The 24,960-nt window shown below is 43.3% G+C and overlaps 1 protein-coding gene and 1 long non-coding RNA gene across 4 annotated transcripts in view; one reads left to right on the top strand and one right to left on the bottom strand.

Moving 5' to 3' along the window:
* LOC129699341 (zinc finger and BTB domain-containing protein 2-like) overlaps positions 1-14,445 on the bottom strand; it is a 26,461-nt gene extending 12,016 nt beyond the window's left edge. For 2 of the 3 annotated variants that reach the window (XM_055639020.1, XM_055639019.1), the window contains exon 1: positions 12,912-13,099. Coding sequence is in view for 1 of the 3 variants with exons in the window: in XM_055639017.1 (XP_055494992.1) it covers positions 14,345-14,371 (27 nt within the window). In the remaining 2 variants the exon portion in view is untranslated. Of the gene's footprint in view, positions 1-12,911; positions 13,100-14,344 lie in introns of those variants that run through there. The other variant, XM_055639017.1, reaches the window with a different exon arrangement.
* Positions 12,348-24,960, top strand: LOC129699342 (uncharacterized). Its single transcript, XR_008723832.1, has 2 exons — positions 12,348-12,487; positions 22,009-24,960. It is a non-coding gene; the product is annotated as an uncharacterized LOC129699342 (long non-coding RNA).

Below are 24,960 nucleotides of genomic sequence, written 5' to 3'. Positions count from 1 at the left end.
AACACAATATGAGGCAATTAATGCACAGATGGAAAAGGGAGGGGGACGTGAGGCTAAGGATAGGCAGAGGTGAAGAGATGGGTCTTGAGGCGGGACTGGAAGATGGTGAGGGACACGGAATTGCGGATCAGTTGGGGGAGGGAGTTCCAGAGCATGGGAGCTGCCCTGGAGAAGGCTCTGTCCCCAATACTGCGGAGGTTGGACTTGTGGATGGAGAGGAGACCGGCTGATGTGGATCTGAGGGACCATGAGGGTTGGTAGGGGGAGAGGAGGTCAGTGAGATATGGAGGGGCCAGATGATGGAGGGCTTTGTAGGTGAGGATCAGGATTTTGTAGTTGATCCGGCGGGAGATGGGAAGCCAGTGAAGTTGTTTGAGGACTGGAGTGATGTGATGCCAGGATTTGGTATGGGTGATGAGTCGGGCGGCTGCGTTCTGGACCAGTTGGAGTCGGTTGATGTAGGTGGAGCTGATGCCAAGGAGAAGTGAGTTGCAATAGTCCAGTCGGGAGGAGATGAAGGCATGGATGAGTCTTTCAGCAGCGGGAGGTGTGAGAGAGGGTCTGAGTTTGGCGATGTTGCGGAGATGAAAGAAGGAGGTTTTAATGACATGGTGGATGTGAGGCTCAAGGGAGAGGGTGGAATCAAAGATCACGCCAAGGTTGCGGGCCTTGGGAGATGGGGAGACAGTGGGTTCGTCGATGGTGAGAGTGGGGTTATTGATTTTGCTGAGTGTGGCTTTGGAGCCTATGAGGAGGAATTCTGTCTTATCGCTGTTGAGTTTGAGGAAGTTAAGTTGCATCCAGGTTTTTATAGCTGACAAATAGCAGTTGATATGGGAGGGGGGGGGGGTTGTGGGGGGATTTTGTGCCGAGGTAGATCTGGGTAGATCTGGGTGTCATCGGCGTAACAGTGGAAGTCCAGGTTGAAGTGGCGGAGTATCTGACCAAGACTATCATTATTATTGCACTATAATTGTTTGTTTTTTATGTGTGCATGTATATACACACTGAACTTTTTTTCTCTCGTTTATGTACAATGTTTACATATACTGTTATGCTGCAGCAAGTAAGAATGTAATTGTTCTATCTGGGACATAATGACAATAAAAGACTCTATTGATTCTCTAAGTGCACAGTAGAATTTGATATTTGATATTTGGGAGAGTTGTTAGGAATATGGGACGATTGGACAATAGGAAAAATTAGAAGGGTAATGTGATTACTACCTTGAGCTTGCAAACATTTGATGGGCCAAATTTCCAGATTTCCTTACGATATGATAGTAATGGGATGGATGTATTAAATGATGGAGAAAACTATTTTCAAATGCATACAGAGAAAGCACATTGTGTATGAACAGTCCACATAACGCATTAAGAGTTGCAAGTATGGATCACTTTGGCAAATACGTTTACATGCTTATGTCTTTCAAAACTTTTATTCTAAACTATGATCATGGTCACAATTGTCTCCAAATTCCCCTCCTTTCAATTATTTTTTTCCACTCCTCTTCATTCCCTTTTCCCAGATACATGTGGAAATTCTCTAGTCTTGATGTTTGTGGTCTGGCAAGTTTTGAATCTTTACTACGGATCCGTGCTAATTAATTCATTCTAAGATCTAACCAAGATGTAAGATAAACAAAGATATGATCAAGCTGTAGCTTACTAGCCTACCACTGCATCTTTTAGGATCTTAGCTAACAGTGACCTTGACTTCGGGGAACTTCAGGTTATTGATAGTTCTCAGAACCCGTATGTAACCCAGGGAGTGGGTGAACAAAAAGTGTTAAAAGAACTGTCTCCTGCTCACAGTAAGATCATCAGTGGGTAATTTCTGTGGCCTGGCACCACTCATGAATGCCAGATGTCGAAACCATGAACCAAAATAAGACTCAAGGACTCAAATCATTAACCATCAGCCATTGGTTTATTTTACTTACGCAAGGGCAGACGTGTCTCAGTCAAAGGCTGTAATCACATCTTCAACGTTAGTCGGTACAACACGACATTTATACACGGAAAAGATGACAAAGGTGATGTACATTGATGTGTTAAATAAAGGATCTGTACTTTACACCTAAATTATACAAAAGCCGTGCCTTCTCGGTTCCGCGTGTAACGGAGTTCAAAGGTAGGATAATCAATGTGTTAATGAACAGATACTGGCTAGCGACTTCTTGGTTTAGCATGTAATGGAGTACAAGGGTAAGGATAATCCGTATGTAAATGCACTGAGTAGGAAAGAACTGCAGATGCTGATTTAAACCGAAGATAGGCACAAAATGCTGGAGTAACTCAACAGGACAGGCAGCATCTCTGGAGAGAAGGTAGAGATGTTTCAGGTAGAGACCCTTCTTCTGACTGAGAGTCAGGGAAATAGGAGCGGGAAATATAGTGATATGGAAGTGTAAGGTGTGAGAACAAGGCATCAAAGGGCGTGGAAATCAAGGAAAATATAGAATAGATCATTGTTAGCAAGGAGAAGCTAACAACAAAGCAAACAGATTAAATGTAATCAGGGACAGTCAGACTGGTCGGAGAACTGGGAAGAGGATGGAGAGAGAGGGAAAGCAAGGGTTACCAGAAGTTAGAGAAGTCAATATTCATGCCATTGGGGTGTAAGGTGCCCACTGACAATGGAGGAGGCCCATTGAGGAGGAGGAAAGCTCAGTGTGGGAATGGGAGGGGGAGTTAAAGTGTTTTGCAGCCTGGAACAGTGCATACAGTAGATGAGGTTGGAGGAGGTCCAAGTGAACCTCTGCCTCACTTGAAAAGATTGCCTGGATCCTTGGACAGGCTCAAGGGAGGAGGTATAGGGACAGGTGTTGCATCTCCTGTGGCTGCAGGGGAAAGTACCTGGGAAGTGTGTGGCTTGGGTGGGAAGGGACAAGTTAACCAGGGAGTTGCAGAGGGAACGGTCTCCGCGGTAAGTGGAAAGAGGTGGAAATTGGAAGATGTGGCTAGTGGTGGCATCCCGTTGGAGATAGCGAAAATGTGCTGTATGCGACGGCTGATGGGGTGAAAGGCAAGGACTAGGGTGACTGTCCTATTGCGACTGGGGGGACGGGGGGCAAGAGCGGAGTTGCAGTATATCAAGGAGACCCTAGTGAGGGGCTCATCTATGATGGAAGAGGGGATCGCCGGTTCCCTAAAGAATGATGTCCGATGTCCTGGTATGGAACACCTCATCTTGAGCGTAGATGCGGCGTAGACAGAGGAATTGGGAGTAGGGGGTGGAGTCTTTGCAGGTGGCAGGGTAGGAGGCTAGTTGGTTTATAATTGATGTCACTCGATAGTCTATCTCCTGTGATGGAGACGGTGAGATCAAGAAATGGTAGGGAGATATCAGGGATGTGTAATAGCCATTTAGCTTAACTCAGTATGTTATAACTATAACCAGTTATCTTGTGGGCGTGGGGGGTGGGGGATTCTCGCGCAGACTCACTAGTGGTTAGTTTAGTTTGAAGAAGAATGGGGGAGAGGTCATAGCTTTCGACCATGCACGAGCATGACCACGAGTGTGATTGGAATGTACTTGTACAGGAAGAAGTTTGGATCAATATCTTACTGTTTTTACTACTACAATAAAGAAACTATTAATCAAGAGACTGTGTTGGAAGATTCATCTTTCGACGGCACTGAATGTCTCATGGAGAGCTCGTGGGTACATATCGATTATCTTCTGACCCCCCGTCTTCAATTAAAGTGACTAAAGGACTAAATCCTTGAAACAATATAAAAATCTGTCACTACAAGAAGGTCCAAGTGAATTTGGGTGCAGGATGGAAATTAGGAATAAAGTTGATGAAGTCCGTGATTTCTTGATGGGTACAGGAGGTAGTCCCAATGCAGTCGTCAATATATCAGAGATAATGCTATCTCTATATATCCTCCCTCTTTGATGTCTCGTTCTCACACCTTACACTTCCTTATCTCTGTATCCCCACCTCCCCTGACTCTCAGTCTGAAGAAGAGGCTCGAACCGAAACTTCACCCATTCCTTCTCTACAGAAATGCTGCCTATTAATGAACTGATACTGGTTAACGACTTCTTGGTTTAATGCAGTAATGAACTCGTCACCCCCACCCTTCTAACGTGAGTGATGCAGGTGTCACCTGTATTGCTAGTTTTATGAATAAAGTATATTTAAACAGGAAACTGTTTTTAAAAGAAAAAATGTTTTACATGTTGTAAAAGATCACTGATGAAGTGATTTAAATATGTAACAGATATCTGTATAGGTAACAGAAATATGTAACAGATATCTACATCCAACACCTTTTGAGACTTCTATACTGATGAGATCCACAGACCAAAACCACAAAAAAAATCACTCACAAATTTTCAACATCAGTTAGCCTCACGAATTTCAAAAAATCGATATTCCATTAGACCACCATGTCTTCGTCCATTACCTTTATTATTCCATTAAAATAAACCCTAAATTCGAAGCATTTTATTCAAAAAGTGTTTGCTCATTTCAGGTGTCATTCATGTAAAGCATCGCAGTACTGTTTTTGCAGATCTTACATTTTCGCATTTTGGGTATCCAGAGCAGAAAACAGAACTGTGCATATCAATTTGCTGTACACATTTGAGTATGTTTGCATTCACACTTTTTAAAAGAATACAACTTCATTTCACCCAAGATACTCTTCTCATATCTCTCTGCAGAGTAATATCTGCCCTACTTTTCAATCAAGCCCACTATCTTGACATTTGTTCTGTTCTTAATATGACATCAATTCTATCCACAAACAAATCCTTTAACTAAATGAAACTAAAGAAAAATCAGTACATTCCCCTAAGGCATGGCAGAATCCAATAACCCAAAACTCAAGCCACCCTTTGCTTTTTGCACATCAGTTATTCGTCTATGTCACCGATTCCCCTTTAACATTATGTACCCAAAAGCATAAATGTCATCAAATCAAATACTTGAAAATATAACAGTCACATTCCATTTATATAATCTTATTTATTACAAATTTGAATGAAATTAGTCACACTATTTACAAATCAATTGTATAAGCTAACCATCCCTGGTTAATATACACAATTCTATGTTCACTAATAACATCCAATGATTTCAAAATTATGGAAACCAGCTGTCAATGTGTGCAGCAAGCCAATACAAATCTTAAATCCAACAACAGTGGATCTCTATTATTTTGTTCAAGAAGGAACTGCAGATGCTGGAAGATCGAAGGTACACAAAATTGCTGGAGAAACTCAGCAGGTGCAGCAGCATCTCTTTATTATTTTTCTGCTTACAGGCTACAATCACAAATTCTCAAATTGGATGGTATCAATTTTATGGTAGTTTTCCAACTCAATACATTGTGACTTTAGACCATTCCCTTCCCTGCAACTAGTATACGGATATATATACATATGATGAACCAATATTTATTTTTCATTTGCTGCAAATAAGAAAACGACCAGTTGGGGGCACTGACACACTGAAAATAGAATAGCATTGAAAATTGGATGCTTGGCAGTGTAATTGTGGGAATTTATAACATTCTCTAAGATTTCTGAACAAAGAATAAGAATCAAATTCACCTATAACGTGTAACATTTGTTTAAATTACAGTACTTACATATTCCATTATCGTGATGTGTACAATAATATAAATGGTTTGTATGTCTTTCTCTTGTTCATTCTCACTCCATAGGAAAAGGTAAAAAATGGCCAACTAGATAGCACACTATAATATTCTAAGAAGATTAAGTTTAATTTACCACATTGCTATTCGGGATAATGGTGAAAGGATTAAACAAAATGCTTCTGTTGTCTCCCAGGGCAAGGGAAATTACACAAAAAAGTAAATTTGCATTGCAGGATTATTTCAGAAAAATGCGGCAATAGCCAAACATAATTTCTGAGCAACCAGCACAGAGAGAATTATCGACTGTGCTCAAATAACTATTTAAAATTATAACACAGTTTTATCTTACAGCCATCATTTCTGAAAGAACTGTGACTAAACCACTTTGTCAGTCTGAAATGCAAGATAAGATGTTTAGCAATTTAGTTATAAAAAGTACAAGTGTACCCATAATCACAAGTCTGATTCTGCTCATTGTGGGGCTGGAACAGTGTTGTCTCTAAATCCATCCAAATCCAGATGGTTCACAGGGCTCCAAAATTTGAACCACTGTAACTCATTGTGTGCAGCCATAGGCAATCAAGACTCATGCCTTCTGGGAATCGGCCCATGGTCTCCACACACCCAATGCATTTACTTGGCCTGGATGCATAAGACTAATCTTATTAGCCTGGCACACCCTCTGGTCAGGCAGCAGGTCTCAGCAGCAACCAAGTGCCAAGTGGCATGGCGTTAGGTACCTGTCACCATAAGTGCCAGCATGCTTTAACAGCAAGCATAGTTGGGGTCAGAATTTGTCTTATCATCAAAGCTGTCAAATGGGGTGGGAGATTGCAACCTTCTTGTGGTCCACCCTGTTTCGACTAATGCAATCAACCCAACGTGCACAAACAAAAGATCAAATAGAACAAGTTGACCTACAACTTTAGGCTGTGCATGCCATACGCAAGAAGAAGCTGTCAAATAACCTAGATATCGTAGTGGTTTTTAGATATGTCTGACCATTAATAATCGCAGTTAAAATTTAAACATTCATCAATATTATTTTAAAAAGATAAAATGAAATAAAAACACAAACATGTACAAATAACTATAAACATTAAGCGAAAATAATCTTTTAAGAATTGTTCATCATGCCTTCTAATCTATAAGCCTGGATCAGTATTGAAATGTATAGGCTCTGACCTATCGTACCACAAGAGTCAATTCCCCTCTGTAATGCTGAGAAATACCATCTTGACTTGGCCTCGCCACTGGACTCCACATGGAATTTAGCAGCAAAGTGCAGTGACAGATGCAGTGCCACCTGTCATTCAGGGGGTGGAAGGGCAGGCATTGTAGGGGTAGGAAAAGGATAGTGCAGAGCGGTGGGCGGGTTAGAAAGTGAAAAACTGAATACAGCAATGTGGGTGGGGGGGGGGGGGGGGGGGGGCTTAACTGAGCACCTATGCCAAGAATTCAGACCACATTGTCAAATTAATTTATTCTTTCACCTGTTTTCTGAATAAAGCTCAAATGATTAACTTACTTTTAATTACAGTGGCATCCGGCAACTACTTAAATACAAGATGACTAGGCCATTTGATCTTTCAATCATATTCATCAATTCAGTTCATTCATAGTTAATATGGCCACACTTCTATTTACCTCCATAGCTCAATATACTTTGATAGCAAACTTAATAATTCAATAATTTCAGTCTTCTAAATTTAACAAATTTCTACGATTTGTATACTAAAGTGCTTCCTGATTCCTCCAAGTGCAAACTTGGGTGTTTTTGTTCTAGATACTCTACAACAGGAAATAAGAAATGCATTGTACCATGCCACAGCAGCACCATTATATTTAGTACTGTAAAAACAACGTTGAAATCATCATCTCTGATGCCCTTTCCACTTTTCTTTCCCTCCTTTTCCCAAGGTAATAAGTGCAAATATAGGATGTCTTCCAGTATCTAACCTAAATGGTCAGTCTCCACATTCAAGCCTAGAGTATTAGCATACCATTTAACCACCGAAGATATAGAGTAATAGTGCCACCCAGCACAAATCATGCTTTCACCCAACTCGATCGTGCCAACCAAGATGCCCACCTATACTAGTCCAACCTGCCTGTATTTGTCTGCCTAGACCTTTCATATCCATGTGCGTGTTCAAATGTCTTTTAAATGTTGTTAAACCACTTCCTCGTTCCTTTACATATTGCTCTCTGTGTGAAAAAGACAATCTCATTAACATCGCCCCTCAATCTCCTATGCTTAATGGAATCTTCCACATAACATGGTGACTAAAACTATGCACAATACTCCGTGCAGCCTCACAAACATCTTGTACAATTGCAACATAATATCCTAATTTATACACCCAATGCCCTTAAGGGCCGGTCCCACTTGGCGATTTTTTCAGCGACTGCCGGCATCATTGACTGATGTATCAGGACACTGAAAAATTCAGGGCATGAAGACATATAACGCAGTGTTTTTTCAAGTGTCCCAACATTTGTTTTGTCGCCACTGGATTTTGAAATGTTCAAAATCTTCTGGCGACACTGATATGACGCGGCAATCACCGAAAAAAAAATCTCCAAGTGGGACAGGCCCTTTACTGATGAAAGTTAACATGCTAGACATTCTCTTCCCCATTTTGTCATCTGTGACACCACTATGTAGGGCTCTCGCTTAACCTTTTTTCCCTGTTAAGAGCATTGATTTGCCAGCCGGACAACCGTGGCAGCATTTTAGGTTGCCAAATGACAGTTTAGGTGGTCATTTAAGATGGCTTGCATAACTCGTGCGATAATGTGCTCGGACGAATTGCGTAGTTACCAGTCGGAATTATACTCAATGAAGCATTCACATATTATTTCTGCTTCAAATAAAGTCACAAATTAAACATTCACCAATCAAGACATGATATATCCCACGATGACATGCAGCAAAACTATAAGACAGTATCTCAACTCTTTTTACACATTGCAATTAATGCAATTTCTATTAGTTCTTTCCACTTCCAAACAAAAATGTGGTTGAATTATTCAGCGTATAATCAACCTGTGTCAATAAATCCTGGACCACGGTAACATATATGCGTACGTATAGTTGTGAATGTTGCTCATTAAATAACTACAGTACTGATATTCCATATTAAGAGCATTGATTTGCCGTTAAAATGAATTCTGTAATAACGTGTCAACGGTAGCAGTGACAATCAAACACTGCGGTTTTAATGTTTCACGTGTTCACAATATAATTAATCTATCTTTATGGATTAAAACAAATAATAACATTGGGAATTAAAACACATTTGATTGCATTCCGTTATCAAACATAGTCAATGTTCGCTCTGAAGACATTTCCAGGACAATAGGGTCAGGGAGGGGGGTGTGTGTGAATCAGTGCGTGGTGAATAGATGGCGGGGGGGGGGGAGAGGGGTTAGAAGGCAGTCGGTGCAGAATGGATGGATTGAGGCAGGTGAATTAGTACGTGTTGGTTGGAGTAGGTAAAATTGTGAGGGGAGAGCACGGGGGATGTCAGACTGTTCCCTCCATTCTTCTTGAATGGGAGGATCAGTAAAGGATGGATTGATGGGGGGGGGGTAGTTCAGCGCAGGATGAATGGGGGGGGGTCAGTACAGTGTGGATCGGAGGGTCTGTGCAGGATGAATGTGGGATCACTACAGGATGAATGAGGGGAAGGTGCAGGGTAAACGGAGGGTGGGTCAGTACGGGATGAATGCGTGGATTAGTACAGGATGGATGGGGGATCAGTACAGGATGGATGGAGAAGTGCAGAATGGATGGGAATGGGGTAAGTACAGGGGTAAGTACAGAGGTTTATTTCCAACCTCAGATGCTGCCTCAAACATTTCTTTTCATTTATTTCTTATGACGATGATAAGAGAATTTGTGTTAGTGCTTTGATTTCATAGAAATCTAATGTGTTTCCCTATAAAATACAATTAGCTTAGAAAAGTACAGCACAGGAACAGGCCCTCTTGCCCTGCAAGTTTGCCCTTGCCAAACTTGATACCAAGATAAACTAATCTCATCTGCTTGTGCATGATCCAAATTCCTCCATTCCCTGCATTTCCATCTGCCTATTTGAAAGCATCCTAATCTCACTTCATAGCTCCTTGCACCACCACTCCTTGTAGCGCATTCCAGGCAGCCAACACCCTTTGTGTTAAAAAAATAACTTAAAAAAAAAAAAAAATCTGTTTATCCTTTCTATGCCTCTCATCTATATATATTACCAAAACTCTCTGTTTGTTTGTTTGTATGTGCGCGCGCGTGATATCCCAAAGCCCCACCAAAAAAACGGTACATGGCAGCGCTACAATATTTGGCCCACCTAACACATCCTGGGATGTAAATGAAACAAGTTTTGTTTGGATTGATGTTATATTTTTCAAGTTATTGACATTTCAAACTTTACAAAAATCACTTTTCAAACCACTTTTCCACTTGCCCTGCCCATCAGCCGCGTTCGATGTCACAATGGGATCCTGAATATTTACATTTTTTTTAATCGCGATTTAAAAAAAACCCTCCGTTTTAATCAAATTCTTCTGCTTTCATTAACAGGTTACATTGTGTTTAGGTTATTTTAAAGAACAAACTAGCTTTTCATTGAGAATCTCATTTTTTTTTAAATCGTGATTTTCATTGTGGGGGATGGAAAAGGGGGGAGGTGAGGATTGAGGATGCAGGGGGATAGAGGGAGAGGAGGGTGGTAGGGAAGGAAGAGGGGTTGAGGGAGGGGGGTAGGGAGGGAGAGGAAAGTGGGGAGGGAGAGATAGAGGGAGAGGAGGGGGGATAGACGGAGAGGAGGGCAGTGGGGGAGGAGAGGGGTTAGAGGGAGATGAGGAGGGAGTGGGGGATAAAGGGAGAGGAGGGCAGTGGGGGAGGTGAAGAGGGAGAGTGGGGGTGTGGGAGGTGAGGAGTGGGGGATAGAGGGAACGATGGTAGGGGAAAGGAGAGGGAGAGAGAGGTGAGGGAGGTAGTGGGGGAGGAGGAGAGGGGAAAGAAGAGGGAGGGTGAAGAGGAAGGGGAGGGAGTGCTGGGGGATGAGGGGGGATGAAGGATGGGGGTAGGAAGAGGGATGGCGAGGTAATGGAAATATTAAACGCAAAGTTATTAACTTTAATTTGATTTCTGCCGTTAGTGCACATGCGCAGTTTGGTGGAATATTGCGTTGGGGGAGCTAGCCCAACGGGTCCACACTTGGTCTAGTGGTTTTAAACACTTCTGTCATCTATATTACTAAAACTCTGTTCTTGACCGGTTTTGGCGATCTGTGCTGCGATTTCCGAGAGAACGCCGCCACCTATGGCCGTCATTTTTGGCCACCTCGCTCAGAGCCCCCCTCCGCCGTATGTGTGCCGAGGATTTTTTTTCCCGTCGATGAAATATGACAGAGATATTAATGTTTTTATAAAATTCCCCATTCTCTCTGCTGCCCCCACTGGAGGCAGGGGAAGGGACTATAAAACCAGGAAGTGGTGCGCCTCAATTAGTCTCTGCAAGCTGGAGCTCTGTCAATTAGTCTCTGTCACTCTGAGCTCTGAATGACACTGAACAAATGTTTACAGCACTGTGAGTACCCTTAATTTGGTTTGAAAATGAAAATATAGTTAGTTTGAAGTAAAAAAAGCACTGCCTGCAAATGGTTGTTTGGGTTGAATTAAAAAGAATGGTCCTAACCTAAAACTTCACCGATCCATTTTCTCCCGAGATGCTGCCTGACCCACTGAGTTACTCCAGCATTTTCTGCTCATCTTTACGATGGTAACTGATTTAAATAATTTTTCTTTTAATATTGATTTACACTGCAGTTTATCTAGATGTAATTTAATTTTTCCTGATTATTAACAACTTAACTACTGATTAACAGTTAAGTATGGAACTTGTGGCATTGTTGTCGATGAAATGTCTGTAGTTGTGCGACTTATTTTTTTATCCATTATTTGGGAGGAGAAACAATTGTCAATTTACCATGATTTCGCAAAGTTGGACGGTAGCTAAAACCGAGGATGGGGCGATGGTACATAAGGGCATTCATTTACTATTTTAAGAGGCACATTCACCAGATCGGTGTAAAACTTGCAACCACCGAAACCATTTCATATCACAGGCTACGAGTGCAGCCTATTAAAATGTCATCTATTTCCAACCTCCGTTCGTGCCTCAGATGTTTCTTTTTCATTTAATTCTTATGACGGCGATGGAGAACGATTGATTTCATTTTTATATTTATTTTAAATAAAATTAAATCTAATACGTTTCCCTATAAAACGTAATTTGAACAGAAAAATACAGCATAAGGAACAGGCCCTTCGCCTCACAATGTCGGCACCAAACACGATACCAACGTAAACTAATCTAACCGGCGCAGGTTAGGAAGTGCGAACTAAAAAAAACTAGAGGCTGAGCTGGGACTAAAGTTATACGTGAGTAGCGCAATTAAGTTCCACGGGAGGTGATATAAAACATGTTAAAGTTACACGTGAGTAGAGCAATTAAGTTCCACGGGAGGAGATATAAAACATATTTTAAAAGTCGGCTAAAATTGCCCGAAGAACTCGGATACACGCGCAAGGGAGGATCCGATCACACGTGAAAAAAAACATAAATAAAATTAAGGGAAGCAAGCAGGCGGCAGATAGAAACCTGCACGCCAACGTGCTGGTATTAAAATGATTAGGGAGGGCGGGAGGGAGAAGAAAGAGGAGGAGTGCGATCGGAGTAAGTCAGGAGGCGCGCTGTAAGCCCGCTCGTCGTCGCCGAGGAGGGATTTGCTTTCACTCGTTGACAGACAGACGGGCGGGAAGAAAAGGTGCGCGGCGCCCCCATTTTGGCGGTGACTGGTTTGCAGGTCAGAGCGGAGGACGGGGCGGGAAAGGAGAGGTGGGAGGTTGGCGACGGCGACTAGTTGTCGCCGCTGGCCCGGTTGGCTGATGGTGCTGCGTGGCTCAGCCCTTCTCGTCCGTGTGACCGGATGAGCGCGGTCAGCAGCCGGCCGCCCCTTCCGCACCACCTTGTACCGCGTCGGCGCGGGCGGGCGGGGAGGACGAGTGGGTGGAGGGAGACAGACAGACAAAGGGAGCGAGAGTCGCTGCGGCGTCACCCCACCCCTTCACCGGCAACTGCGAACCCCCTCTCCCACATCGCGGCGCCACCGTCTCCGCTAGGAACAACCGCCACCGAGCCGGGCCCAGAGCCTGGGCCTAAGCGGCCTTCCTCAGCCTCCACACTTCCCCTCACAAACACACACGAGGCCGCCCACCCCGGTTACCGACCTCTTCCTGGTCCGTGCGGTGTTTGTTTTCAGTTTGCAAATATATATATTCTCTTTCTCCTTCCCCTCACGGTTCCCACCGTCCCGGTGTGGTGGTGGTGAGGCTTTTTTTCCCCCCTCTCTTCTCGCGCGCGCGCCGACCGGGACCGTTCACCGCCGCCGCCGCTCGCGCCGCCGCCGCCTTCCTCGCGACCCAACTGCCAAACGGTCGCTGCACGTTCCGTTACGTTCGCCGTCACATGACCGGAGTGGGCTGAGAGCTCCCGGGGCGCTGAGGCGAGGCTCGGCACAGGGCGGGCGAGGCGGCGCCGGCTGCTGACCAGCCAACCGAGAGCGGCCCGGCCCGTCCCATCCCGTCACGGACGCCTCTCACCCGCTTACATGTATGCAGCGAACCGAGGTACACCTCCCCCCACCACCTCCCCTTCCAACCGGAGCATTGCCCTCCCATCCCCCGGTGTAACGAATTCACCGTAAACCATCTTCCTGCATTACACACACTCCCTCCCTTTTTCACTCCACTACATTCTCCTTTTTACATGTATAAATGCAAATGGACCCTTTCCAACCGGGGCGTTGCATCCCCCCCTCTCCCCGTGTAACGAATCCGTTCTGAACTATCCCTGTATTGCGCGCACACACCCCCTTTCTCCTATACTTCCCATTTTACGTGTATGTATGTTTATACGCGTATGTAAATATTTCTGTATGTTTTTATAAATTTTCCATTTCCAACCGGTGCATTGCATCCCCTCTCTCCCCCCCCCCCCCCCCCCCGGTGTAACGAATCCGTACTAAACTATCTTCCTGCATTGTGTGCTCCTTTTCACTCCACTACATTACACTACATACTTTTTACATGTAGACATATAAATGTACCCCATTGCAACCGGGGCATTGCACCCCAACCTTTCCCGCGGTGTAACGAATCCTAACTAAACAATGTTCCCGCATTTCACCCTCTCCTCCTTTCTCATTACACAACATTTTGCTTTTTGTATGTATAAATACAAATGCACTCCTTTCCAATCATGGCATCACCTCGGTTTACATTTTTTTTAAGTAACTTGATGTACCGGCATAGCCACATTTCCTGCTGCAATGCATCTTCTTTCTCTCTCACCCCTCCACCCACATCCCTTAACGTTCAACGAATATGCCGGGGGTTTTTTGGAAGCACTTAACTTTTAAACCAAACTTTTTAAACGTGTGTTTGCTGCAAGGGAAAAGATAAAAAGTTAACTTCAGAGTTTTGTCGCCTTGGATATATATATATATTTCTTTTATAGCAATGTAATATATTTGCAAAGTAAAGACCGCCCCTCCGGTTCGCAGCAGTAATCCAAGGTCATTTGGTAGCTTGCTATCCTAATATGGTAGTGAGGTGATTATATTTAAGTATGGTAGGGGGAATGAATGGGGTCAAACACTTACGAAGGCAAAGACTTGGTTGCATTGCATCCAGCATAACGCGGCGGAGGTCGGTTAAAACGCACCCCGTCTTATTCTGTCTCCTTCCCATACATTCATTTGTGGAGCTGTTTTGGAGCTAAGGATGCATGATTTTATTTTCTGGTCCTCTAGGGTCGCTTCTTTTGCTTTTTGAGCAGGTAATATTTAAAAAAGGGGGTGTGTCAGGGAGAGAAACAACTTCCCTTAATTGCGTGCTCCAGCAACGCTTCATATAACTCTAATGACCGTGAATGTTTGGCTGGAGGCGGCAATAATCGCCCAGAGAGAGAGAGCTTCCCGCACTCGGTGGCAGCTCTGTTGTTTCGGGGCGTACAAAAACGTTGCTAGGGGGCAGCTGGATGGAGACATTTTGTGTGGAAATGGAATCATGAATTTAATGTGTTGACCATAACCCCTCATCTCACTGCTGATGTCGATAGGTCCCTGCACAAAATGTCCGCTTTTTCAATACACCTTTGACCAGTCATTTGAAACCACATTAAACTACTGGCAGGGACCGGAGAGGAGGTAATTATACGGTAGTTCGGCACGAACTTGTAGGGCCGAGATGGCCTGTTTCGGTGCTGTAATTGTTATATGGTTATATCACCTAGCTCACCCTGGGATAATTTGGGGTTATTCACTAGTACATTTATCAATTTAAGAAATTAGTGCAGGCATTGATCTGCAGCGGTAAAATGCCATTGGGCTGCTCTCCCATATTCTCAATCACACTAGATACTTTTCTGACTTTATTCAACATAGCTTCATTTGACCAGCCAACATATTCAGAGATTTACACAGTGGGGAAAAATGGAACTGATCCATCCTTTTCAAATGTAATTTAAGTTCTTGTAATACTGTATTATGGCACAGTGTGCTCAGCAATGAGTGAGTAAACATGACTGCCTATTTACAATACTTTGGGAAATGGCCTGGTGGGTCTATTAACATGAGCTAAAGGTATGAATTTCTGTCTCAAACTCTGCCAGAGTTGCAGATGGGAACTGCTACATAAGTGGAGTTACATAGGAAGAATTGTCTACCACAAAGCTGGCACATGATCAAAACAATGTTCTCTTTGTTTCTCTCGTTTCCTTTGTTTGCTTCCCCTATCTGATTCCTTTTTCCCACTATTTTATATTCCTAGACGGCCTCCAGTGGCTATATTATGTGCAAGTATTTCCAATGCCGAGTGCTATTCCAGCATTCATAACTGCAAGTGAATGCTACCTATTACATATACATACAACAGTTGGGGCTTTTCTCTCCCATGAAGACTACTGTGAGTAATTTTACAAATGAAAGAAAGCGAAGCAAAGCACAGATTCAAGTCTGGAAATGCTCAGCAGGACAATAGGATGACAAGCAATTAGGAAATGACAAACACTGGACAATTTACCACCATCCAATAATGGCATTGGGAGAGATCTATTACCATCCGATTATAATAACATTGCGTTGTTTACCAGTGCCTTGTACTGACTGAATCTTGAAATCGGGCTGCTCAACTTGCCTCCCTTCTTGCTGCTGTGACTTGTAAACCCCCCCCCCCCCCCCCCCCCCCAATTAGCTGTGTGGCCTACCCCCCCCCCCCCCCCCCCCCCCCCCCCCCCCCCCCCACTGCTGTCTGATTTACCCCCCCCCCCCCCTGCTGTGAATGCCCCCTCCTGTCGCTGTTTGAATTGCCCCTTCCCTTGATGTGTGACTTTACCCCTCCGATGCTCCTTCCGATGCTGTGACCTGCCCCACCCCCCCCCCCCCCCCCCCCCCCCCCCCCCCCCCCCAGTTAGTATGTTTAGGTTTATTATGGTTATGTATACCAAGGTACAGTGAAAGCCTTTTGTCTGCATGCTATCAAATGAAATCACACAATATTATACAAGAATATTATCAAGACAAACTCAAGTACAATAGATAGAGAGAAGAGGGAGAGATAACAAAGTGCAGAATATTGTTCTAGAGGGGAAAAAACCTTCCTTGACTGGACTTGAGGGCTGGCCCTATTAAAGGAAGGCCAACAGTGCACATTTTTTTTGCAATTGTCAATGGAAGCAAAAGTATACATATAGTGCTGTAGTAACTCTGCAGACCAGGCAGCATCTCTGGAGAAAAAGGAATGGAGCTATTTCGGGTCCGGGTGCTTGCTTGTCAATTTTGATGGTCACTCCTAAAGTGGCAGCTGTGTTCTTAAGCAACAATGATGTTTGAATGCTGTGGGAAGGTTACATGGAAACACTTTTTCCCCTGAACATTTTGGTCCCCCCCCCACAAGATTAGCATTGGACATTATGTCAAATTATGGAAATACGCAGAACTGTCTGTATAACAGCTTCCCTGCCCCTCCCCATCTTTGGGTACTGCTGTCAGCACAGAACCAGCTAACAAAAGTCTGTCCTATTGCAACTTATCCACACAATCTCTGCTTACTTGTCCTTCTGCTGTTTTATTTCTTGGCATCACTGCCAGACCAGACCAGAGCATATGGGAACCAATATAACGAGTGCCAATATGCAAAAGCTTTTCATTGGAGTAAATTCCTCCATCTGAGATCCGATACTGACTGAATCTTGATCACCAAGTTGGTCTTCTTGTTTTTTTCTCGTGTGTACTGAATTATCAAAGCCAGATTTGTCTTGTGGACTAGTGTCAATATCCCAGGAAGTCGGAAGAATATCCAAGATTGTTACTTTACTAATTTGGCTTGGATTTTATCATTCTTTCTTTGGCTTGCCTGAAATGTCACATGGTTCTAAATGATTAAAGGAGGGGTTGTATTGTGATGTATGACCTGCATTATGTGGGATAGACTGAATTGACCTGAGCATCTTTTCAGGTCCCATTTGAGTGCATCAACTCAGTTGATTTTTTAAAGTAATTTACACTGTCCAATTAACCGATCAATTGACATGTATTTGGGACATGGGAAGAAAACGGAGTACCCGGAAGAAGCCCACACAGTCAAAGGGAGAGTGCACAAAGCATTAGGCTCAGAACAGTTATCAGGCAGCAGCACTAAGCAAGGAAGCATGAGGAAAGTTGACTGAAGAGCACTGAAAATCACTCCCCCACCTCCAATCCCATCCAGTGAGTTTTCCATACCTTTGCTACCCTCCGTTCTTCTTCCAACCAGTTTTCAACACAGACATCCTGATTCTTCATCTGTGGCGGGTTGATAAATAAAAATAATTATGGGCTTTCCCAAATCATTCTTGGTCCAATACCATTTATATTAAAATTAAAAAAAAACTACCTGGGCTCCACATCCTGTTAAGGGCTCCTTTCCTATTTCAGGTACTCCCCAAATTGCGTGAGGTTACATTCTGTGAGCCCATGCACAAGTCAGATTTTACGTCATTCGGAATTGGCATCCCCGCCTGAAATAAATCGCTGAGAGTATTAACTGTCTCAGCTGTGTCCAGGGCACATTCTGTGGTGCACAGATTTCTGGGTAAGCATCGCTGCCATTGCCGGCTTGTTTCCGATGTAAATTTGAGTGATCGTACAGTGTTGTGGAAATTACAAACTACCTTGATTGCACTAAGGACTGACTACAGACTTGTTTATGCAAGTGTGAATTTACGAAAGTTGCCTATTGCATAAGTTGGGGAGTGTCTGTACTGTTGCTTGAATTGTTTGTGAAGCGTATTGCTTGACATGTTTGTGGTGTAGCACAGAAATCCACTTGAAACCCCAGGTGGAGATTCTCAAGTGAGCAATTACAAATGCCTGTGAAGCCATGTGTCCCAAATATAATGGTGCCCTGAAATGGGGGGACTATGCACTGCTGTAATTTCTACATGGTGAAACCAAAATGTTTAAAAATACTTTATTAAAATTTGACAATGTGCACTTTAACCACGTGTGATTTAAAAAAAAACATTTTTTTTCCTATTATAAATCTCAAATTACAGAGGCAAATAAATAAATGATGGGTCTTTGTCCCAAACATTATGGAGGGCACTGCATGTGTCTGGGGTGATACACCTCTGTTGTTTGAGGAACCTTCTCGTGCTGCTACCTGCTACAACCTATTAGTGAGTGATCTGTACCTGTATCAATCACCTTGGCCTCAGGACAACCATTTACCATAATATAGACACTAAATAGCTGGAGTAACTCAGCGGGTCAGACAGCATCTCTGGAAAAAAGGAATAGGTGACATTTCGGGTTGAGACCCTTCTTCAAACCGAGTCTGGGGAAGGGGAAACGAGAGATATAGACGGTGATAGAGATATATAGAACGAATGAAAAATATGCAAAAAACACTCCAACTCTTTGTGTCCATCTCTGGTTTGAACCAGCATCTGCAGTTCCTTCCTACACATTTAGCACCCTCAAATGCCAGTGTTGTTGACTTGTGTCCACACCAGTTCTGCTCAGTGCATGTGTGGAGCACCCCAAACAAAGATGTTCCATGAGCACAAACAGCATTTCCATATGACTGGTCATTCTACACACTCCCTCAAACATATTAGCTTTGCTTGATAAATCATCCATCAATGTCCAACCTAAACACCTTGGAACACTGTACCTTTTTGCCAGTGTCTTTAGTCTGGCCACACATTCACTGAACATTTCTTGCAGAAGATTAAAACTCATCTTTGAAATATCTATTGTGCCCTCATAAGCAATCCTGTCCATAGGCTCTGGTGTCAACTGATCTACCAATGTCCCAAATATCTCCCGCCCCACTACAAACAATGATAATATCTTCACTTCTTGCATGTCACTGGATTTCTGACCAACCTCTCGGACTTCAGATTATGTCCTTTTTCCATCTCCATTCATTTGATGTGCAGTGCAAAAAACTGGTACTCACATTTCTCAAGCTTGTCAATGTATCTGCCTTATTCACTGCCTGCTCTACATAGAGAGCCTAGCTCTATTACATTTGATTATTGGCCTGCTCGTCCTCAGAGAGCCATAACCCTGCCTTGTTGGCAGTGTAGAGTCCACAGACTGGTGTGGCTGCTTTCTAATGCAAATAACAGTGGTAGAACTAACAATAAAACATCCTTTATTGATTGACACAGTGGCGCTGCAGTAGAGTTGCCCTTTACAGCGCCAGAACCCGGGTTCGATCCTGGCTAAGGGTGCTGTCTACGGAGTGTGTATGTTCTCTATGACTGGTTGGGTTTTCTCCAGGTGCTCCAGTTTCCACCCACACTCAAGAAGCACAGGTTTATAGGTTAATTGGCTTGGGTTAAAAAAAAAATTGTAAATAGTCCCCACAGTGTAGGATAGTGCTAGTGCTGGTCAATTCGGTAGGTCAAAGGGCCTGTTCCCGCACTTTATCTCTAATGTCTAAAGCAGAGCTTCTTAAACCAAGGGCAAATTGAATTATTTTGGGGTGAATGAAACTAGAGGGGTGAATGACTTAATTTATTTAGATATATATTTTTCTTTTCTATACTTAAAAAGGCATTACCATTAAAAGTGGTTGGTAAACTCTTATTGGTTTTAATGGCAGTGTAGCTGGAAATTTGATGATTTTTTCTCTCTACCTATGGTTTAAGTAGCAGGATATTTCCCAAATTTACTGTAATATAACCTTTTAGGGAAGACCAGACGAGGTAGTGGGATCATAAATAAGTGAGTTCGGTATTCCGAAAAACGCAAGGATTCATGGGATTTGTCATTCACCATTAAGAAAAAGCAAACGAAGCGCTGGCTGAAGAAACTATAAATTTTTATCTTTATTCATAATTTATGTGGAAAAATATATTTAATCTGAGGAACAGGGGTGCCATGTGGTCACATAATAGGAAAATTAATGTATTCCGACTGGAACATAACGATGATAGTTTCGAGATAGTTTCACTATACTGCTAATTTCGAATTTCACTATACGAATGCTGAAATCGATTCAAGAGACTCCCATCAATGGTACTACTCTCTCCCCTCAAATCTAGCGGGAGATGAACAGCGAGGGGGGGAGCGGGAATGAAACTCGATCCACAGAGGATCGAACCAGGGTCCAATGGTCAAGCGTTGCTCATCTGGACCCCCGTTCCCCCCCCCCCCCCCCTGTCCAAAGGAACAGCCTGAGTGGAGAGCGACGACACCAGCCACAGGGGGGGGGGGGGGGGAAGAGCGGGAGACCCGCGCACACTACGCCTGACCCGCGCCTCACCCACAGCCAGGGATCGAACCAGTAGCCCCCTGCCCACTGCAAGCGTTGCTGAAGAGCCACTAGACCCCGCTCCCCCCCTGTGTCCCTTCCCTGTCCGGGGGGACGGCCTGAGTGTTCAGGCCGATGACACCAGAGGCCACAGGCCCATAGCCAGCATGGAGAAGAAGCTCCAACCCCAGGTCAACTCCGCCTGTCTCGCCGGGCCAACCGACCGCCCTGGACTGAAGACACCAGCGGCCCCAGGCCCGTAACCAGCACGGAGAAGAAGCACCAACTCCAGCTCAACTACGCCTGATCCGTCGACCCACCGCAGCACCCCATGTGCATCCGCGCCAATGACCAGAGCTTGGCCCCCGCCGGCACTGACAGCCACTGACAAGGAGAGGGGCTTAGCCGACGGTCCCTAGCCCACTGGGGAATGCCCCCGCCCTGGGGACGGGGATGGCCCAGCAGCAACTCAACAGCGCCGGAGACCCGGGCCCGATCCCAACCACGGGCAAGCACGATCTCGCTCCCTCACCTAAGCATAAAGCAATGAAAACGACAAAATAATCTTAATAATCAAAATAATCTTACCTTTTAACGAAGGAACAATAAATACTATTCATAGTTTGAAAGCAGTATTTTCTTACCTAGAAGAATCAAAGCTGGAAAAAACGGAAGAAATGAAAGTCTCGTTGTACACAGCTCCACTGCTTTCCAGCAATATTTATGTGTGGTGACCTTTGACCTGGGCATGCACAGTCGGAAAACCGAACTTGCTTATTTATACATGGCAACACTGGAGGATCGCTGTAGGCAACTGTTGTAACTTTACTTTGTGTTGCTAATTTAGCTAACTTTCTGCTAGAACTAGAATTCTATATATATTTACTGTTCTGCCAGAACTAGAATTCTATATATATTTACTGTACTTCAATCTACCAACACTTATTTGCATCAAGCAGCATGAATTCTAGGTATATTAAGGAGATTTGAGCTCTGTTTTTGGGCAATCTCAAGTTAGATTGTGCCATTTTCTTGTTGTGATATTCTGCATTTTCTATTCTAGCGACTGGTATTTTGTGAGTTTGATTTGGTAACCCGGGTTACATCACACCACTGCTGCAGACATGGCCAGGGTAGTGCGGGAACAGCACGTGGGTCATTGTGTTCAAACATTAATGTTAACTTATCTGGTATATCAGTTATGGCTTCAAAATCTACATACATTATTTAAAAAAATTATTAAAATATTTGCTCTGTGGTGCAGTTGTTAACTGATTGATGACATTTTCAGTTTTAAATTTTGATTTCTCAGTACTTCTAATAGCGTCACCTTGCACTTCGATATAGCCTAATTTCGGGGTGGATGATGCATTAAAATAAAAACGCATGTATTGTTATTCATTATTACCAATGCATTTGCCTGTTTGCAACATGCATACAAGCTGTCCTTATTTTTTGAAGATTTGTTTAACAGTACTATATAGACTTGAATTTGCTGATTCTTGTTTTGTTTTGCTTGCAGATTAAGACACTACAATGGCTTGCAAAAGTTTTCATACCCCTTGAACTTTTCCACATTTTGTCACGTTATAACCATGTGGGATTTTATGTGATAGACCAACACAAAGTGGTGCATAATTGTGACGTGGAAGGAAAATGATACATGGTTTTCAAATTTTTTTACGAATAAAAAACTGAAAAGTGTGGCGTGCAAAAGTGTTCAGCCCCCTTTACTCTGATACCCCTAAATAAAATCCAGTGCAACCAATTGCCTTCAGAAGTCACCTAATTAGTAAATAGAGTCCACTTGTGTGTAATCTAATCTCAGTATAAATACAGCTGTTCTGTGAAGGCCTCAAGAGGTTTGTAATAGAACATTAGTGAACAAACAGCATGATGAAGCCCAAGGAACACACCAGACAGGTCAGGGATAAAGTTGTGGAGAAGTTTAAAGCAGGGTTAGGTTATAAAAAAATATCCCAAGCTTTGAACATCTCACAGAGCACTGTTCAATCCATCATCCGAAAATGGAAAGAGTATGGCACAACTGCAAACCTACCAAGACATGGCCGTCCACCTAAACTGACAGGCCGGGCAAGGAGAGCATTGATCAGAGAAGCAGCCAAGAGGCCCATGGTAACTCTGGAGGAGCTGCAGAGATCCACAGCTCAGATGGGAGAATCTGTCCACAGGACAACTATTAGTCGTGCACTCCACAAATCGGGCCTTTATGGAAGAGTGGCAAGAAGAAAGCCATTGTTGAAAAAAAGCCATAAGAAGTCCCATTTGCACAAGACATGTGGGGGACACAGCAAACATGTGGAGGAAGGTGCTCTGGTCAGATGAGACCAAAATTGATGTTTCTGGCCTAAATGCAAAACGCTATGTGTGGCGGAAAACTAACACTGCACATCACCCTGAACACACCATCCCCAATGTGAAACATGGTGGTGGCAGCATCATGCTGTGGGGATACTTTTCTTCAGCAGGGACAGGGAAGCTGGTCAGAGTTGATGGGAAGATGGATGGAGCCAAATACAGGGCAATCTTGGAAGAAAACCAGGCCCAAAGTACCCTCTCCTCAAAACTCAAGAAAAGAAAGTGGAACGAAGAATATATCAAGTATGGCATTTTCCTTCCCCAAGGTGAACTAACAAGCTCTACTCCCTCAGCTCAGTGCATGTTTTGCAGTGTAAAATATAGCAACCAGTGCCTGGCTCCTTCAAAATTACAGACTCATTTAAGAACAAAGCATAGCAATCATCAAAACAAGTCCATACAGTTTTTCAAGAACACTCATGAGTATTCGTGGAAGCAGCAGAATTTCTTCCAGTCGATGGTAAAGAATGACACTGCAACTAAAAAAACCTCTTCTTGCCACTCTTCAAATAGCACATGTGCTCATGAAAGAAAAAAAGCCATACACAGCGGCTGGGAAAGTTGTCAAACCGTGCTTGAAAATCATTGCCTATCTACCACATGGTGGAAAGCAAGCAGTGGATAAAATAGTGCAAATCCCTTTGTCCAATGACACAATGAAACTTCGATCTATGTGATTGCTGAAGATCTGAAGCATCAGCTGATGGCGAAACTGTTGGAAGCACCATTTTTCGCTCTGCTGTTTGATGAAACTACGGACATTAAAAACGATTGTGTATTGTCGTTTCCTGGATCAAAGCTTGGGAAAAATTGTTGAGCATTATTTCTTTTGCTTGCCAGTCGAAGAGCAAACTACAGGTGAATTTGTTTTCTCCAAGCTTGATGAATTCATGGAAAATGAACATTTATCTTGCAGCAAATGTGTTGCTGTGATTACAGACGGTGCTGCAGCCATGATGGGGGAAACATCAAGGATAAAGGAGCCACCGCTCGCATCAAAGAATAATCCCAGAATTGCACCTTTTTACATTGTTGTGTACATCGGGAAGCACTGGCTGCCAACAAACTGAACACTTGTTGCAATGACCAGAAAAATGAGCTGGAAGAATTGTTGCAGGATGTGGTGAAAATTGTCAATGCTATTTGCCCACAAGCAAAAAAATGTTGGCTGTTTTCAGAGCTATGCAAGGATATGTCTGCAGATCACATGATTCTCCTGCATTCTGAGGTTCGATGGTTGCCACGTGGAAGAGTCCTTGAAAGAGTACTGTCCCTGAAGAATGAACTGTCTGTATTTTTTACTGAGCAAGGTGACGTGAAAGCAATGCATTTCAACAATGATTTTTGGCTGGCCAAATTGTGGTACATGACTTCTATTTTTGAACATTTGAATCGGCTCAACTTGTCACCTCAAGGTAAAGGAGGTGATATCTTCGATGTCCTTGGGAAAATAGAAGCCATGAAAATGTAGATCACCATGTGGCATAGTAACATTCGTAAAGACAATTTCTCCAATTTCCCACATTTGGAAAGCTTCCTCAAAGAGTGTGAGTGGGAAGAAAAGCAACTTGATCTGGAGAAAAGACTGAAGGACATCATTTCCGACCATCTGCAGTTGCTGTCTAAACATTTTGAAACCTATTTTCCTCAGAAGCATCTGCAGGACTTGGAAAATCAGATGTGGATAGTTAATCCTTTTATCACCAGCCACATCAAGCGAGCAGATTTTGGTGGAAATTTCAGTAGTGTTGATGGAGTTTCATTATGACTTCACTCAAAAATCATCTTATGATATGTACTCCTACCATGGAGACTATTGGGTTGGATTACTTGCTTTCCCTGAATACAAATCAATTGCCTTGAAGGCCCGTCAACCACTAGTAATGATGACAACAACTTTCCTGTCTGAACAAGGATTTTCGACCTTGGTAGAACTGAAATCCAAAAGACGGAATTCACTTCAGTATGTTGATTCGGTAATGCGGGTTGCTTTGGAGAAGGAAATTGAACCTCGGTTTGAGAAGCTTGTCACAGGAGTACAGGAACATCCTAGTCATTGATGATAAAAAAAAAACATAAATATAAGTGTGAAGAA

The sequence above is a fragment of the Leucoraja erinacea genome, chromosome 8, assembly GCF_028641065.1.
Source record: "Leucoraja erinacea ecotype New England chromosome 8, Leri_hhj_1, whole genome shotgun sequence".
In the NCBI taxonomy this organism is placed as follows: domain Eukaryota; kingdom Metazoa; phylum Chordata; class Chondrichthyes; order Rajiformes; family Rajidae; genus Leucoraja; species Leucoraja erinaceus.
Note: the sequence above shows the minus strand (reverse complement) of the source record. Positions and strands in the feature narration are given on the sequence as shown.